We start from the raw sequence: 19,074 nt of genomic DNA on the forward strand, positions 1-19,074 counted from the left end.
AGAGCCTGGAGGCTGTAGGGGTCTGGATGCAGAGGAAAGACTCAGGCTCGGCCTTAGCAAGTCCAGATAGCTATGTATATTTAGATCACTCATTCCAAGAAGTTGTCTATCTTTAATCTTGAATGGGGCTGCAGATGGAGCTGTGGTCAGGAAAACCTTTGCACATATTCATTGTATGCCACTTGAACCCATTTCTTACATCTTAGTTACCTCATTGTCTTCTATATGGGGCTGCCTTTGAAGATCATTCAGAAGGTGCAGCTAACCAAAAAGTGGCAGCATGGGCAGTGACTGGTGCAGCTCCCAAGTACAATTTTTGGGTACAATTCAAAGTGCTAATAATCACCTATAAAGCCTTTCTTGGAACAGGGCCTAGTTATCCAAGGAATCGTTTCTGTAAGGTTAGTTATCCAAGGAATTGTCCTGTAAGGTTTGACAGACTTGGCATTCTTTGAATCCTACTGATTAAACAATACCATCTGAAACAAGCCAGAAAGAAGATTATTTTTTTTTGCCACAATGGCTGTTCTCTGGAGAGATCTACATGGGTCTTTCCCTAATCTCCTGGAAATGGGCTTCAAAAACCTGGCTCTTCTCCCGGGCCTTGGACTCAGGTTATTGTGAACTTCTTGTGGGAATTTTTTGTTTTCAAGTTCTGTTTTTATAGTTTTCCATGGATGTTTACTTATTTTTATTCTATATGCGATACTGTTTTGAACTGTTTTTAATACTGAAATCCACCAGAATTGTTATGCGTAATCTTAGAAATCTGATAAATGAATCCACTTTATATTAGCTATCCGATCTCATGTTCTCCTGACTTTTCCCAAAGCTAACCATTCATTTTGCATTTGTCTCTCAACGTATGGCTCTATACTTCTTTATAACCATTCATTTTGCATTTGTCTCTCAACGTATGGCTCTATACTTCTTTATAAGCCTCAAAAAAAAAATTGTAAGAAATTAGCACAATGTTTTGGTAATTTGCACATTATTCTGCATCTTCCTTCTTTGATATACTTATATACAAGTATCTTTTCCAGTTTCTTTTGTGATTTCTATGGAATATTCCTGACTGAGCTATACATTTTTCTCATGTAAAAGAATTTAGATTTTATTTTTATTTTATTTTTTGAAAAAGACAGCCTTTTAAGGAGCTTGCTTGCTAAGTGTAGTGTTTTGTCTCATGTAAAAAGTGTAAAAAGTATTATTGAGGCATGCTAACTAAAACCACTCATGGAAAGAAAGAGATACATCATGGCCTGGAAGGCAAAAATTCACATGCCCTTTCCATACACCTTCCTTTGACCTGCTGATATTTTGCCACACTCCATCAAGACTCTTGTTCTTTCAAATCATTTTCAGCTTCTATCTGATAAAAATGTATGGGCATATTTGAACTCTCCCTCACTTTAATTGCTGCTGTGCATTCTACACATGTGTAAAGGGCAAAAATAAAAAAAAATGATTGCTGTTTAAGTTTGAATAATCTCTGAGAGGATAGCAGCTCTCCGACCCAGTTGTGGGAAAGAGATAATACTGTGCAGAATGCTGGAAAGCTTCATCTACATATAAATAGACTTAATCAGAAATGCAAATAGCAATTGGGAGACCCCGTAAAAAGCCCCATGATAATTGTGTGATTGTACAGATAAGAAAGGGTCAAATATTCCTATTGTCTAAGGTTTTAATTTTCTAATTGCCGGTGGGTATCTTTCTTTTGAAAGCAGAACACAGAAGTGGCAGGCTATTCCAAACTGACAATCAGTTTAAAGTAAATGCTTCAGAAAGCTTATTTATTATAAATGTCCGGCAATTAATTCAAACTTCCCAGTTGTAATTCCCTGCTTTTTGCTTCCTGCCAGGAGAAACAGACTAAACAAATCTTATGGAAGAAAGTGTAGGTTCCTTGTACTTTCAAGTATGCTTAGAAATAATATCTTATTTTCTGTATGAAAATAAAAGAAAGAAGATAGAAACAATAGATGTTGTTGATCCGGCATACTTAAAAAGCTTCTATATGAACCATTCAAACATTCTTCTTTCAGAAGTATCCCATTCAAACATTGTAATTTTTGGAGAATTATCTGCCCTTGTTGGGAAACAAATTATTTTTGAAATGGTTTGCAAAAGCTAAATAAGCAAATCATATTTTTTTAAAAACCTTCAATAGTAAAAATCCAAATATTCTTTTTCTAAAAAATCTTGCTGCTTATATGCAGATCTCCTCAACAGTAGCATCTATTTCTACATATCTTCCAATTAACGTAATGTAAGATGTAATGATGCACCAAATAGGTATTTTCACTGCTGAATTGCTGTTGGCAGAGCAAGCAAGATCCAGTAAGCCAAGAGAGCCACCTAGTGTCCTACCTTGGGATTTTAAAAAGGGTCTTCACAGGATGCATGTCAAACAAAGGTGGATCTCCATCACCAAGTTCAATAGCCGTGATCCCAAGCGACCACACATCACAACGGGCATCATAAGAATAGTCATATTGTTGTTCACAAGCAATAACCTGTTAGATAAAAGACAATGAACACACCACATTAACCTCTGAGACAGTAATGTCCCCATTAAGTACAAATTATACACATACCCACTGCCTTATTACCAGTGTCTATTCATATATTTCTTATTATAGTTACAACTTAAATGCTCAACTAGCAGTCCTACTATTTAATATTACCCACAGAATGCAATTCGGGGAATTAAATTCATGATGCTGAACATTACAAGAGATTATAGCAATTGAAATAAGTTCTGTAGTTATTCATTATATTTCCATTTTAAGCGCCATTATCTTCTATTCCCTATAACTTAGGTAAAGGTAAAGGTTCCCCTCGCACATACGTGCTAGCCGTTGCCGACTCTAGGGGGCGGTGCTCATCTCCATTTCAAAGGCGAAGAGTTAGCGCTGTCCGAAGATGTCTCCATGGTCATGTGGCCGGCATGACTCAATGCCAAAGGCACATGGGACACTGTTACCTTCCCACCAAAGGTGGTCCCTATTTTTTCTACCTGCATTTTTACGTGCTTTTGAAACTGCTAGGTTGGCAGAAGCTGGGACAAGTAACGGGAGCTCATCCCGTTACACGGCAGCACTAGGGATTCGAACCGCTGAGCTGCCGACCTTTCTATCGACAAGCTCAACATCCTAGCCCCTGAGCCACTGCGTCCATGTATGTAAAGGATAATGAAAGTGTAGCTTTTCTATAAGCATTTATTATTGTTATGGACACAAAATTGTGAGATCACAGATGCTAGTTCTTTAGCTGGTGTTTAGCTGGAGTATTATTATTTTGAACGTATTAGCATCCTAACTTCAGTAAACTCTTATAATAATTGATCGCCAGCAAAAGAACAAAATGTCTTGTGGCATCTTGAAGACAAACACATTTATTATGATGGTAAACATTTGTGAATCATGCTCCATTTCAGTAGTTGTATGGAAAATAAAGTTGAGAAAAGTATATCCATGTTCATAATTGAGAAGGCAAAATAGGGTATAGCCCTTATTTTTATATTTTGGCTCTTCTTTCTAACATCACTTGAGATTATTTCAAGGAGTCACAATACAGATGGAATTTATGTACTACTAAGAGAGTGTTAAGCTGCAATGTCCTGGAAGAAATGACCTTAGTAACTATGGATGTAGATAGACAATAAAGCTGTAGTTTTTTCACATGATGTTCTCTGTCAAAAAGGGTGTCAGGCTTGGAAGCCTCTTACTTGGTTACTTGGAACCCTGACAAAGGGCACATGGTACAGCATACAATCATGGTTTCCAGTTCAACGTTAGCAAGTAGGATTTACAACAAAACCAAATTTTGCTCCAACCATTGTGACTTCCTCTTCTTCAGACTCTATAACCATTATATAACCCTCCTGTAGTTTTCCACATTTTCTCCCAAGAGTCACACCTCATTTTCTGCCTATAGGGAATGCTATTTCAGGGATTTGCCCGTCCATAAATATATTAAATGTACTTCTATAAATTTCAAGATTGTTCTTGATGTTTCCTTTTTATGAGTTGGGGAAAACATAAATCTAATTTATAGACAGAAACTTCAGTTCACTAGTAGCACGTATGACTGATAAGCACAATGAGAACAATTTATAAGAGAGAGAGAGTGGATCTCTCTAATCTAATTAATTAATTGAGCCATAAACAAATTAATATATGCACAGCTTAAAAGACTTCCAGTTTTGGGAGGGGAAAAAAAGGGGGGAAATGGCTAAGTCAGCACTTGCTTTTTTTTTTTAATTTACATTTATATCCCGCCCTTCTCCGAAGACTCAGGGCGGCTTACATTGTGTAAGGCAATAGTCTCATTCTATTTGTATTTTTATATACAAAGTCAACTTATTGCCCCCCCAACAATCTGGGTCCTCATTTTACCTACCTTATAAAGGATGGAAGGCTGAGTTAACCTTGGGCCTGGTGGGACTTGAACTTGCAATAATTGCAAGCAGCTGTGTTTTTAATAACAGGCTTCTTACAGCCTGAGCCACACCGCGGCATTGAAGAGCTGCCTCAACAAGCACTCCATAACTTTAGAAAAGGAAATTGTTAATGTAGTAGTTATCATCCTGGACATGTATCAGGAGGAGATGCTTTGGAAGAAATTGAGAGGTACCTAGAGAAAAAATGCTTCCCAGGACTCAGGAGTGGTTGAGATAGGTCTGCTGAGTTGGGGCTATTTAAACTTCAGAGGGATCAAGAAGTGAGGGGTTTTTTGTTTTTGTTTTACAAAATCACAAGTCATCATTCAGACCAGACTTGCCCAATCTTATGCCTTCCGTGAATACCAGGATTATAACTCTTAGAGCTTTTTTCCACTGTTACCTTGAAAGATTTTCTACCCAACCTTGACCTGAACAGAAATCTACATCAGTATGACATTTGCTTCCCCCATTGCTATTTTACCTCTACTGCTGTTCAGGTCCTTACAGCCATGCAAGATACCCATGTTTCCCCAAAAATAAGACCTGTTCTTATATTAATTTTAGGGGCTTATTTTTGGGGTAGGACTTATGAGCATCCTGAAAAATCATGCTAGAGCTTATTTTCCTGTTGGGTCTTATTTTCGGGGAAACAGAGTAATAGGTGATGAAGCCCGAAAAATGTTATACTCCTTTAGACTGTCCTTGGATGATTTTTGAATAAGGGGGGAAATGCTAATTTTAGCATTGGTACATTCTAGGACAACCTGTCTTCTCTGAACTGGGATAAGACAAAGGCAGTGATGGGGATTTGGCTCTGAAAAGCTGTTCTTGGTGCCATCGTTTTTATTTATTTTCTAGACTTCTTAACCGCCCATGTCCCACGGAGGTGGTTAGATGGCTAGATGTAAATGAGGAAAAGGCCTCACAATTCTGCTTAGGAAAAGCTGGTTTATCCGTACAACAAATTTAATAACCCTAATCTATTAAAACTCTACCAGTTTGGTTATAGGAATCAACATTTTACTTTTTGACACCACTTTCAGTAACGTAAGACCAAAAAGTCATATAATATTGATGTGTGTAATATACACATCTTACAGTACTGTCATGGCAATGGAAATAAGGCTTACAAGCCTTACATGGACTGATGGTTAATGATGAGGGAGAATTGGAAATTAGCATATAGATTGATACAAAAACAAAAAGAGATTGGTGCCAGACGGCCCATAATGGAGAAGGTATAAGTACTTTGCATGGTCCGAATCTCAAGGAGGATAGTTCCAAAGTGCAGACAGCACACGATGGCACAAAGATCCTTCAAATATTGCGCAGTGTATCAAATCATAAAGATGTGGATTGGGCTTTAGAAGGCAAAGAACATACACCCCACATTCTGTAGGCCTACAGATATCAAAGATGAAATACTATGAGTAGGGAACAGGAGGTTTGTTCTATATGAGCCAGTCCACTGGATGAAGGAACATGGGGGGGGGGGGTGAAGAGCTATGCATTCTGAAGGAAAGAGTCCTGCATTCATGAGGTTAATAGTCAAGTAGCTGATGAGATATGGCAGCTTAAAGGAAAAATGAATTGACACACATTATAATGTGCAATGTACATTATGGGAAAAATAAATCAATTCTGACAATATTAAATTCTTATCCTTGCACTAAGAAAAGCAGCACAGCTTGCCAAAATAACCAGATACAACGCTTTGTCAAAAACTCTTGGCTTCCATCAATTTAATTTCATTTAGTTATAGCACCGAGGGAATATTCTATATATTTTCTCAACTATAGTGGGCAAAAATGGAAGTATTATTAAAAGTTCTATAAAAGACTAGTAAACTATCTTCATATTTCTAGTTTGTATGGTGCTAGAGAACTTATTTGAGTGTCTGAAGGGATGCTGATTTTTGCTTTCCCATAAATATTTCCAGGATGTTTGACATCAAATTTAATATTAAAAGAGAGAAAAACTACAGTGTGCTTTTTCTTTTCAAACTCTAATTAGAAACATATGGTGTTTAAGATAGGAAGTAAAGAAGGGATATGGGAGGGGCCTCTCTTTAGTTGCCATCCTGGACTGATCTGAAAATGATACCCAGGATCAAATCTATTCAGTACTTGGATTAGAGATCACCAGGATACCTCTAGGTTAGACTGAGAAATTGAAAAAAAAAAACCAAAAGAAGCCAATAACAAAGAAGATATTTAGCATTGCTAAACAAAACAGCCCTGACATATCAATGTGTTGGCTGAGGATTAAGCTGAGTTCATGGATGTCCTAATTCTTATCTTTACCCAACACTGAACCACCATTTTATATAGTTTCACTCAGTGGTGAAATCCAATTTTTTTTACTACCGGTTCTGTGGGTGTGGCTTGGTGGGCATGGTGTGGCTTGGTGGGCGTGGCAGGGGAAGGATACTGCAAAATCCCCATCCCGCTCTCACTCCCGGAGGAAGGATACTGCAAAATCTCCATTCCCTCCCCACTCTGGGGCCAGCCAGAGGTGGTATTTGCCAGTTCTCCGAACTACTCAAAATTTCCCCTACTGGTTCTCCAGAACCTGTCAGAACCTGCTGGATTTCACCCCTGGTTTTACTGTGTGTGACTATTTTCAGATACTGAAATTGTTACACCACCACTCCAGCCCTAACAGAAAAATATAAGAATTATAACCATGGACTAAATACAGGAAATCTCCTTAAATTTGTCACTCATTTCTAAAGAAGAGCTGAAGAAGCTTCTTGAAGGAGGAGCGAAACATCTTCAAAGAAAAACCAGAGAGTCCAGTTGCCTCTTGGGGAAGGGGTGGAAGCCCCTTTGGGATAAAGGTTAACATAGTCACTAGGTGTCCCCATGTGGGCATCATGAAATCTGTCCAGAGATTGAGAAGAGCCTGCCAGAAGTTAAGCTGTGTGGTGAGGTAATTAACTTGAACCAATTGAAACTGCTGATGTAACCTGGTGATATCTGCAAGGTATATAAGTCTGTTTTGAGGACATGCAGGGGGTGCTTGCCTTGTGACTGTAATAGCAAGCATGACTTTGCTTTTATACAGAAATGACATTCTAAACACGTTCCCACACACCTCTTTTATTACGCTCACTTGCACTAGGTCAGGGGTGTCAAACTCACGACTACACGTCATCACGTGACGTATCACAACTTTTTTCCCCTTAGCTAAACCGGGGGTGGGCATGGCCAGTGCATGACGCATCCAGCCCGTGGGCCGTGAATTTGACACCCCTGCATTTAGGTGAAATGAACCACCCAGCTTGGCCCTGGGACAATAGTACTATTGGGTAAATATAATGGTATTCCTTACCAAGAGTATTTGTGTAATTGCTTGGACATTGAAATTAAGTTTATAACACACATGCTTTAGAAATATCTATCACTTCTGGTAGGCAGGGTTAATGTCCCATCTAGCTTTAATAGGCAATAATCTACTACCAATAAATGACCAGGTTCAGGGAATCTCTAGAGCTATAGCCAAATATTGTACCATAACTATGACAATTAGAAATTTGGGGCCCTGATTCCTTCCCAGGATGTATCTAATGCAGAGATGGGTAGCTTTATATTGGATGCTATATAATACATTTTTAAACTTGGTGTGACTGATCTATGGCTATATATTTTAATAAAGTAAACTTTCAGAAATGCAAAACAGGACATTTAATTGAGTTTTGCAATTCCCATGACATGGTTAACTGACTGGAGCGAGTTTAGCCTCATGCAAGATTGGATATGTTGAGGGCTAGATATTACTATGTGAGAGTCAATTTATATCTTTTTGATGGCCCAACAACACATTAAGCATGCCCTACTAGCCAGTGGTGGGATTCAAGTAATTTAACAACCGGTTCTCTGCCCTAATGATTTCTTCCAACAACCAGTTTGCCAAACTGCTCAGAAAGTTAACAACCGGTTCTCCCAAAGTGGTGCGAACTGGCTGAATCCCACTACTGCTACTAGCCCAAGTAAGCATGTTTTAGGAATAGTATATGGTATATAGCAGGGCAGAAAGTGAATAAAGATATTTTTCTCCCTATTTCACAATATTAGGATCTGTAGTCATCTGTTGACCCTGAATGCTACTATATCCATGCCCTGCTGTAAAATTATTCATCAATATTGTGGGGTAGGACATTAGCATATTTTTCATATTTAATTTATGTAACCACTTTCTCGAAACATCTGCTCCCAATAAAGTTACCTCCCTGAAGTCATGTAAATAACTTCCTTCAAGGCAAGTTACTCAGAAGTCTCAATTAATTTTACCCGGCACTGCAAAATCAATTACTTTTCGTTTTCTCTTTTGAAATATCAAACATCAAACAACATAATATGGATATGTTCAATCAACTTCAGTCAGACCCATTATTAAAAAAAATCAAACATTATTAATTGGTGGACTCCTAACACTAATGACACATGATTCATGCAATAGACACCAAATAATGAACAATATAGATGAGAATTAGAAAAGAGCTACCAAAGTTTGAATTGTGCTGGATGAGGCCATCTGCTCTACAATGTCAATGTCATGTGTTATGTATGACTGATCCCACTCTCTTTCATTACAGAATGTGCATTCAGGGTAACCTTTCCTGAATAGAGCTACAACCTACCTAGACCCTTCTTGCAGGGATAGCTATGAAATTTGAAAATGTGGGTCAATGGTATGTGTAATGCTGGATTGAAATTCAAGAAAAATAGGTTACAGTGGGCCTGTACAGGTTACAGTACAATGGAGATGGCTGGCAATATTTCATGGACAGAGGTGACATTTAAAAAAAAATATGTTGAGGCTGCTGACAACGAATGATCCAGATTTATTGAGTCTGACCCAGTGTAATAGTTAAGATGTTAAACAGGACCGAAGAGAACCAGGATCAAGTCCATACTCAAGCTTGGAAAATTTGAGCCAGTCACTCTCTGTCAGCAACGTAAGGTAGAAGATTGAGCCTGTGAGCAAGAGTTGGAGACCAAACACTAATGGTAGTGTTGCTGAGCCTTGGGTGAAATTCCAAAATATCTGGAACCCACTTGAACACCATCAGTCAATTGTAAAAGGCAGCTTTTCCTTGGAATATCTTACATCCCACAACAATACATTTAATATGATTAATTACCAATGTCTGCCTATCCCAGGTCTTTGGGAAAGACTCAACAGATGAACAAAAATGTCAAATCCATCTGTCCGATTGTGCAACCCACAAGAATAAGAATATGAATACATCTAAAGAGAGAGAGAACTGCTAAAGGCAAAATTGAACAGTGGAAACTATTAAAGTTATCAATACTTGGGCTCTACCTGTGATACAATACATGGCTGGAATTACAGTATTAACTGGACAAAACTGAACTGGACAGTTGGACCAAAAAAGAAAGAAGAAAACTCATGACTATTCACTATACATGGTATCCCTATAATGATATTGATAGATTATAGAAATCCCTATAGGAAGGAAGCAGAGGTTTTCTGTTGAGGAAAAGAAGCATGCTTGACTGAGTAAAAGACAGCCAAGAACAAGCATTGATCCAAGTTAAAAATAGGAACTTACTGAATGTAAAGAAAACAGATGACGAATATCAAAATAATGTAATAAAACCACAAACAGAATGCTGGCAAGAAAAAAAAATACATGTTCAATTACTACAAAAGATCAAGGGGGAAATGGATAAAGGTAAAAACCTATCAATGACTTATGTTCCAATTATAATTGGAACCTTAAAAGAAGAAACTGAAGGCTTGACTTTGGCTGCACAAGAACTGAAGCAATCAAGATCAGAATTGATTCAAAGGGCAGATTGTACAAAGAAGTAGAGGAAACAGTAGATCCAGTAGTGGGTTTCAATTTAGTTTGCTACCGGTTCACTCGTGTGTGTACGCATGCTTGCACGTCCATGTGACACTTCTGCGCATGCACAGAAGCGTCTGGGGGGGTGGATGGAGCCTCCTGCTGCCGCCGCTACCTGTTTGCCTGATCCAGGGTGAACCGGTAGCAACACATCACTGAGCAGATCATATATTTAGCTTGTGCAATAAGATTGCACAAGCTGATTATAAACAATGACATAACACAATGACCAAAATGATTCACTGGAACATCTATAATAATGATCATGTGGCAGGAATGAAAAATCAGTGGGAACATAGAATTGAAAAAAAAGTAAAAAATGAGGAGGTTAAAATATTGTGGGATTTCTGAATTCAAACTGATACATCTTGGCTCATAACACGCCAGATTTAATTGTGGTTGGAAAAAAAATAAAGTGATAATTAATGTGGGAATACTAGAAGATAGTAGAAGAGAAGAATTGGAGAAGACCATGAAATGTCAATATCTGAAGAGTAAAGTTGAAAATTTATGGCATAAATGGGCCATAATGATCCCAGGATTTATCATCACACAGAGTGCCATACCAAAAAAAATCTTGGACAGCACTTAGAAAATCTGCGATTGCCAAAATTTCCGTATGTCAATTACAAAAGGACATACTGCTTGGACTGCACATGTATACTACGCCGATATATGATGACATCCAAAAACTCAGTGCCAACTCTAGCTAAAGAATTGGCAGCTATGATTTTACATTGTTGTATGCACAATAATAAATCACATGAGGCTCCAGATACTTAAGATTCTTCTTTGTAACTTGTCACTATAGGACACATACTTATTGGCACTATGAAAGATGACTTTCTCAATTTTCATTATTGATCTCTGAAGTTTGCTGATAACTGAGGCTAAGCTAGCTCTATCTAAGATGCCCTTCCGAAGCTGGCAAAGACAATTTTATTCAGATAGAGGCTTCGTTTTGTTTTTTCATTTTGAGCTGATTTAACCTGCACGTGCTGTTTCTTTTTTCTTTTTAATTAAGCTACACTATTTAGTTTTATGTTTTAATATTGTTCTGTATTTTAACTACATCTTTTTATACTGTATGCTAATTTATTTGAATGCTATTTTGCAAGGAAAGGCAATACAGTATATAAAAGTAAAGAGTAAATTAACTATATTTATTCCCACATTTTGCATCCTTCCTAAACCTACCTTAGAAACTTTAAGCACCTAAATAATATGTAACAGAAATATTCATATGTTTCAGAATACTTCAACATTGATTCTTAACTGCTTAGGCAACACAGTTCCTAGTATTACAATTTAATATAATTGCACTTGGGAAAAAAAGCTTATTAAAAAAGCAAAAATATATCCTGTATCAATAAGCATGTACTGTATATAAACACACACATAAAATCACACATCTGTCTTTTTTTCTTTTTCATTACAGAACCCTCTAGTCTCGACCCACTAAAATTTGGCCACAACTATAAAAATATAGTTATATCAAAAGAGCTCTCAAATGCCTTTGAGACATCTGAAAAATAAACTTTATTCTATATCCTGATTTTGCTCTAAATAATATCAGTGTTTTTCAATTTTGGCAACTTTTAAGACATGTGGACTTCAACTCCCAGAATTCCCCAACATGCCTTGTAAAGTCTCCAAGGTTGAGAAACACTGATATTATTTTCCTAAAACTGAACAGACTCTACCTCTTATTTAAATGGCATTGCAGCATAGAATAAAATAACCATCCCACTAAGAGAACAAATGTTACCTAAATAGGGAGTAAAGAAACTTAAAGCTATTAACTTAGGCCCGACCTTCAGCCGCATGTTCAGGATCACTGAGCAGAGAATAAGAGATGCTGAGGGGAAAGACAGCACTCTCTGAAGCAGGCATTTTCCCCCCCAAATAAATCCAGTGCAATGTTTATTGCCAAAACATTTTAAATATTAAGACTGACCTTTCTATTTGCAATTCCATAGTTCTGTCATTTCTGTCAGGGGCTAGCTTTTCTTATTCAAATATACTTTCAAAACACCTTAATTAAAGGTGCTGAACGGATAGAAGTATGTGAAATATACATTTGATATTTCAAGTTATCATTTAGAGAGCATGAATGGAACTCTGTTATAACTATAGCATACTGGCTTTTACAGCAGGACTCTCAGCTCACTAAAAATCATGAGGGGCTTTTTAGGAGTTGTTCGTCTTAGCATTTATCTTGATACTTTGCAGGGACTGCTTGCTCTGCATTGCTGTTAGTTGCGAAGTCGTGTCCGACCCATCGCGACCCCATGGACAACATTCCTCCAGGCCTTCCTCTGGAGTCCATTTAAACTCATGCCTACCGCTTCAGTGACTCCATCCAGCCACCTCTGTCGTCCCCTTCTTCTTCTTCTTCAATGTTCTGCATTGCACTTGCCTCATTCTTACAGTAAAGCTTATCAATGCATGATGCAGCAAGGGCAGGGGAGAGGTTGTCCCTCGCCTGTCCCAGAGCCTGATGATGATTAGGGCTGAAAGAAAGTGACTGGCCCAAGGTCACCCAGATGGCTTCTGTGCCTAAAGAAAGACTAGAAACTAGGTCTCCCCGCATCTAATTCAGCACATTATCTCCAACACAGGGTACCACTCATAATTTCGTTTTTCTTCCATAGAGACACTTTCGTTTTAAAGGGACATGGCATATTACAATACAATCTGTTTGTTTGGTTAATGCAGAGAAGGGCAACTTTTTGGTGGTTGGAGCCTCATTTACCACTTCTTGGGTAGCTGGCAGGATTTTGTTGATGATACTTTCTCTTCTGTTTTTTTCCAGTGATGATCCTATTTTAGGGTCTATGCTGTCCTGGCATCCAAACAACATCCAAACAATATCACTGCTTTTCAGTAATTGTGATCAGAAGCAGCTCTGGAGGCTGCACCAACTAAGGTTCAGATCAGACTGTCCAACTTTCACTAAATTAGTTAGTGCTTTATAGGCCCCCAAATTTGTTGTTTTTAAGAAGAAAAGTTTATACATCCTTCTTTAAAATATTATTTTTAATGACCGAGCAAAAGACTTTCTGTAGTTTTTAGGGCGTTCCTCAACCTTTTCTTCTATTTCTAGATAAAAAGCAGGTTCAAATAATAAAACATATTTAGCAACTGAGGAGGCTAAGTGAATGTAAATCTCCACTCAGCCATTTTTCTCCCTAGGATAAAACAAACATTAGTCATGGGGTGGGAGAAATACCACATATCCTCTCCGTTGTGTTTTACAAGTTTGAGCTGAAAAGTGTAGTAAATCAAGCATTGGGGGAAAAATTGCACAAGCTGAATCATTAACAAGCAGGATTAATAACACATGAGATCCTCAAAATCATTGCAGGGTTTTCTCATGTCATAGCAAGTCTGCTCATTTTCCAAGTGCTCTTCAGACCTTTCAACTGTTCTGTCCACTCCACTTTTCCAACTTCTATTTTCTTTCTTTCATCTGATACTTATTCTACTTCTACTGAATACATTCGGTGTGCCTCTCTAAGCTTCCATCCTCTTAGGCCTACCTATTTTTAAATGTGAAAGTCTGCCCTCATTTTTGTTGATCAACAGCCCTGTTATGGCTATCACCATCTTTGAAATTTCATTATCAATGAAATTGAAAATTTCATTCAATTTTCATTATTAAATGAAGTGTAGAAAACGTAGGAAAATGATAACATACACTATGTTCCTAAGTCTGAACAGCATATTTTTAAATACTGAATTAAATCACTACGGAGTATAAACAGCCATAAATTCAATCAATCAATCAATCAACCAATCAATCAATCAATAAGATTTACTTCAAAACCACAATCCTGCAAGCAAGCTAGATTTATTCCTTTATTCATTTTTGGTATATAAATCGAGGGAAGTCCTAACTTTTATTTCTCTTGCTTATAATGCTAGTCATCAAAGGATTTAGAACAAGTACCTTTAAGATTTCCTTGGCTGAAGAATTCTGAGAATTGAAATCCACAGATCTTGAAGTTGTCAATTTTTTTTTAAAAAAGCCTGACTGGTTTAGAGAATTAAGGCAGCACATCCAGCAGGGCTAAAAAAAACACAAAATATGCAACACACGCAGCACATTATAGCTATAACCTACCTCAGGAGCCATCCAAAATGGTGTCCCAACTGAAGTGTTTCTTCTCAGCCTGGTAGTGGTGAGCTGTGCAGAAACACCTGTAATAAGAAAAGACATTCTGAACATTTTCTGGGTTTACCTTTCCATACGATGCCTGAGAGAAAAATCAATGTCAATAGATTTGCAGGTTTTCCCACTAACTGGGGGAGAATTTGCAAGCCAGGCAAATTTAACTTAAATGTTTTTGGAGCTGGCCTGCTGCTTCATAGTTTAAGAATCACTTAAGGCACAAGAACTTGCTATAATTCTGGGAGGAAATAAGGGCAAAAAAAAATAAAATCTGTGGAACACAGCCGATTTTTTTTATCACTAAAAAGCTGTGCACGAAACTTTTGTAACAGATTCTACAGCCTGAAAAGTTTAAAATAATCCCGTATAGTTCAAGAAAACCTTTCACTTAAGGAACCCAATCAGAGTTCTTGTTGCCGCCCTCTTATTCTGTTCTTATTCTGTACTTTGAACATTTGGTATCAGCAGAGGACAGGAAGTCCTCGTCTTACAACAGTTCATTTAGTGACTATTCAAAGTTACGATGGCACCAGATAAAGGGACCTCTGTCCATTTTTCACACTTATGACCATTGCAGCATACCCACGGTCACATGATCAAAATTCAGATGTTTGGCAACTGGTTCATCTTTACGACCCTTGTTGTGTCCTAGGGTCATGTTAGCCCCTTTTGTGACCTTCTGATAACCAAAGTCAATGGGGAATCCAGATTCACTTAATAACTGCGTTACTAACTTAACAACTGCAACGATTCATTTAACAACTGTGGCAAGAAAGGTCATAAAATGGAGCAAAACTCAGTTAACAAATGTCTCACTTAGCAGCAGAAATGTTGGGCTCAATTGTGGTCGTAAGTTGGCAACCATGGCAGTCACTGTTTCCCCAGGAAATTGGAGAAGATAATAATAATAATAATATTTTAATTTGTATACCGCCCTTCTCTCGAAGGATCTAGATTCATCCATGAAAAAGCAATAATTGAGAGAATGCAGGTGATGTGGCAACCACTTATAGAACGGTTATTTGACTGAATGTCTATATTTTCTGTAATTCTCACCAGGGATGAAATGCTCCCGGCTCTGACTGGATCTGGCAATCCGGTAGCGATCGTGGCCGGTGGTTTGGCAATCCAGTAGCAATGGTGAAGCGAAGCTCCGCCCACCCGCCCGGGTGTCATTACTTCCTGGTTTTAACCAGGAAGTAATGTGTTTTTTACTTTCTGCACATACGCAGAAGGTTTTGCGCATGCACAGAAGGACTGCACGCGCATGTGGCACACACCCACACGCATTTCCAAACCGGTAAGGAAGGTAAGTAGATTTCATCCCTGATTCTGACACATCTTCCATGAGAAGATTCTGCAATAGTTCAAAAGCAACCCCAGGCTTCTATGATCCTGTGACATTGACTCAGTTCAGTAGCTGAACCAAATTTATTTCTGGCTCAGCTTCAGTGAAGCCCAAATTGCGTATAAAAAAAACCCCAAAGCACCACAGCAGCATATTCTTTTCTTTGCGAAATAAATCCCTGCAGACCTTGTGTTTGGTTAGCAGCCCTATTGAAGTTCTTGCTCACTTCTTCTCTGGGCTCCTGAGTTTCAGCTTTTCTACCAGGTCTTTCCCATGGGATGCTGCCTTGATCTAGCCAAGAGTATTCACTTGCCTGCCTTCCTCCACCCCTCCTTCTCTGACTTAGGCAAAGAATTGCTGCAGGCTGCTTGGATTTTTAAATCCCTTTTCTTTCTCTTTTGTTTGAAGTTGGGGATGAGTCGACCCGGTTACTGCAGTGAATTAGATAACAGCTGGATTGTGCAAGTGTCCTTGCAATGCATTCAAGTCCTTCTAGTCTAAAAAGTAGCCTACAAGAAGTTAGAATTCTCTCTTCCATTTAAGTTCCTAATGCGGGAACAACTTAGTGTCTAGCTACAAAACTGATGGCATATCATATCTCCTTAACAACTTTCAAAGGGAACATCATTACAGGAGGAATGATGGCTTGATACTTGATAATCAGGCAGCTTCATTTTAGTTTTTCTGAAGATGGTGTCATCTCAATATAAAACAGATGTTGAGACTCTGGAAAGAGTGCATAGAAGAGCAGCAAAGATGATTCGGGGGCTGAAGGCTAAAACATATGAAACATATGAAGAACAGTTGCAGGAATTGGGTATGCCCAGTTTAGTGAGAAGAAGATAGCAGTGTTCCAATATTTGAGGGTCTGCCTTAAAGAAAAGGGGGGTCAACCTATTGTCCAAAGCACCAGAAGGCAAGACAAGAAGCAACAGATGGAAACTGAACAAACTGAACAAAGACAGAAGCAGCCTAGAACTAAGGAGAAATTTCCTGACAGTAAGAACAATCAACCAGTGGAACAATTTGCCTTCAAAAGTTGTAGGTGCTCCAACACTGGAGGCTTTTAAGACGGGACTGGACAATGATTGTCTAAAATGGTATCATGTCTCCTGTTTGAGTAGGGGATTGGAATAGAAGACCTTCAAAGTCCCTTCCAACTCTGTTGTTATTCTTTTATTCTTTTTTTGTGTAAAAGGAAGGGGATCTTTTTTTTAGAAAAAATTCTCCAGTGTGTGTACAGTACTGTACTTGCCTCACCAATAGATACTGTTGATTGGATAATGTTTTTGACAGATTCCTATTGATCAGTTGAAAGAGAGGAATGATTGGCTTGCTGGTTCATGACCATTCCAAGGTCAGTAGGAGTGAAGATGATTGGCAGATCAATTTCAAATTCTGCTGGAGGAATTTGAAAGTGATTTTCTCTCATTTACCCTTGGTTAGTTGGTTTTTTAAATGGCTGTGTGCTTTGCTGTGTACTAATAAAGTTCATATTACATGTTCCAAACATTTCTCTAAGGCTAGAGGTTACTGTACATGAGGTTTAAAAAAAAAACCCAGACTTAAACTATTTTTCACCAGTTTTGAAAGAGGGCACTAGAAGCTTTCAGCACTTTTGGCAAATCACAAATCCCCAGATCTTCTGACAAAAACTAAGAGGAAAATAGATTGGATCAGTTTTTCTCTGTCCATATACTCTACACATACACACTGAAATCTAAAAGACCACTGGTTTTAGATGTGGACTTAAGTGATAGTCGTACAATGAATATTGCATTTAATTCCAATTTAAGCATTGGTTTTTGCAAAGCACACACCTTTCATTTTAGGAAATAAATGACTATTTGTACAGTTGAAGTGCTATAAATATATACCATATACACACACACACCAGGCAGTAACCCCTCCCAACCCCATGACTCCTTTTATACACCTCCTCTCTCTAAATAAAGTACAGCTAATGTCACAATTACCTTCCCACTCTTGCTTCATTTTGATCTTGTGTTCCTCTGTGGGAATGCAACAAGGCAATTATGTGCAAAAAAACAGAAAAAAACCCCTTAACTCTACCAATGTTATTCTCTTTCTAGCCTCTTTTTTTTCCTGCCCGACAGTGTTTCTTTTGGCATTGATGCCAATTTCCTGCAGCTCGCTCTAGCAGCTAGTGCTAATGATTACCCTAGGAAGGTGGCATCAGGTGAATAGTGATTTCTACCCCTTTGCTGTTAAGGAGGTTAGTGATGAAGTTGTTGTTGTTTTAGTCCAAGTGCTTGTCCAAGCTCCACTTAAAATGGAGTATTTTGAGGACACACTGATAAAGAATTTCTGGCCTCCAGGTCACACGTGGGCATCTGTTCTTGTTCCAAAGGGGCTTTTTCAGGAGGCAACTGGACTTTCTGGTTTTTCTTTTTGAAGATGTTTCACTCTTGGATGAGAAGTGAAACCTCTTCAAAAAAAAAACAAACAGAAAGTCCAGTTGCCTCCTGAAAAAGCACCTTTGGGACAACCATGACCTGGATGACTGAGAATCTCTACAGACTTCTGTTCTTGAGTTAATTTGGTTTTGTGGTACCAGGGAATTAGTAAGTCATGATGGAATGTGATGGACTTATTCAAGTTGCAAGCTAACTTTTGCAACTTGGCCCTTTCCATGCAAGTTTAGTCCAACTTCTTCCCAAGTGACACTGAAAGAAGATGACGGCCTTATTTTTGTTACAGTGATATTGGCTTTAACCTGTGATTCCTTTTTCAATTATTATTATTTGACTTTATCAAAAAAAAAATCAACAAATGTTCTTAGAAATAAAGTCACCAGCTTCTTTTATCTGGCTTTATATAATGGCTTTTCAATTTTAATCACACTCAAATATAACTGTTGTACATGCAAATTTAAATGAAATGTTAGTTTTTAGGCCCAGAGTACCATTTTAGTTTTCAGCTAAGAGGGAATAAATGTGATGAAGACTAATTGAGAGCAGTATTCTTCTTTTCATATGCACAAAATAATGTTTATACTCTGAACCAGTGGTGGGTTTCAAAATTTTTTACTACTGGTTCTGTGGGTGTGGCTTGGTGGGCATGGCATGGCTTGGTGGGTGTGGCTTGGTGGGTGTAGCAGGGGAAGGATATTGTAAAATCTCTATTCCCACCCCACTACAGGGGAAGGTTACTGCAAAATCCCCATTTCCTCCCAATCAGCTGGGACTAGGGAGGCAGAGAATAGA

At 38.2% G+C, this 19,074-nt stretch overlaps 1 protein-coding gene across 1 annotated transcript in view; it reads right to left on the bottom strand.

Moving 5' to 3' along the window:
- MYO3B (myosin IIIB) overlaps window positions 1-19,074 on the bottom strand; it is a 284,495-nt gene that overhangs the window by 255,125 nt on the left and 10,296 nt on the right. Inside the window, exons 5-6 of the mRNA XM_058190849.1 lie at window positions 14,452-14,528; window positions 2,374-2,519 (exon numbers count right to left, since the gene is read on the bottom strand). Of these exons, the coding sequence (XP_058046832.1) occupies window positions 2,374-2,519; window positions 14,452-14,528 (223 nt within the window). The remainder of the gene's footprint in view (window positions 1-2,373; window positions 2,520-14,451; window positions 14,529-19,074) is intronic.

Source organism: Ahaetulla prasina, chromosome 1 (genome assembly GCF_028640845.1).
Source record: "Ahaetulla prasina isolate Xishuangbanna chromosome 1, ASM2864084v1, whole genome shotgun sequence".
Taxonomy (NCBI): Eukaryota; Metazoa; Chordata; class Lepidosauria; order Squamata; family Colubridae; genus Ahaetulla; species Ahaetulla prasina.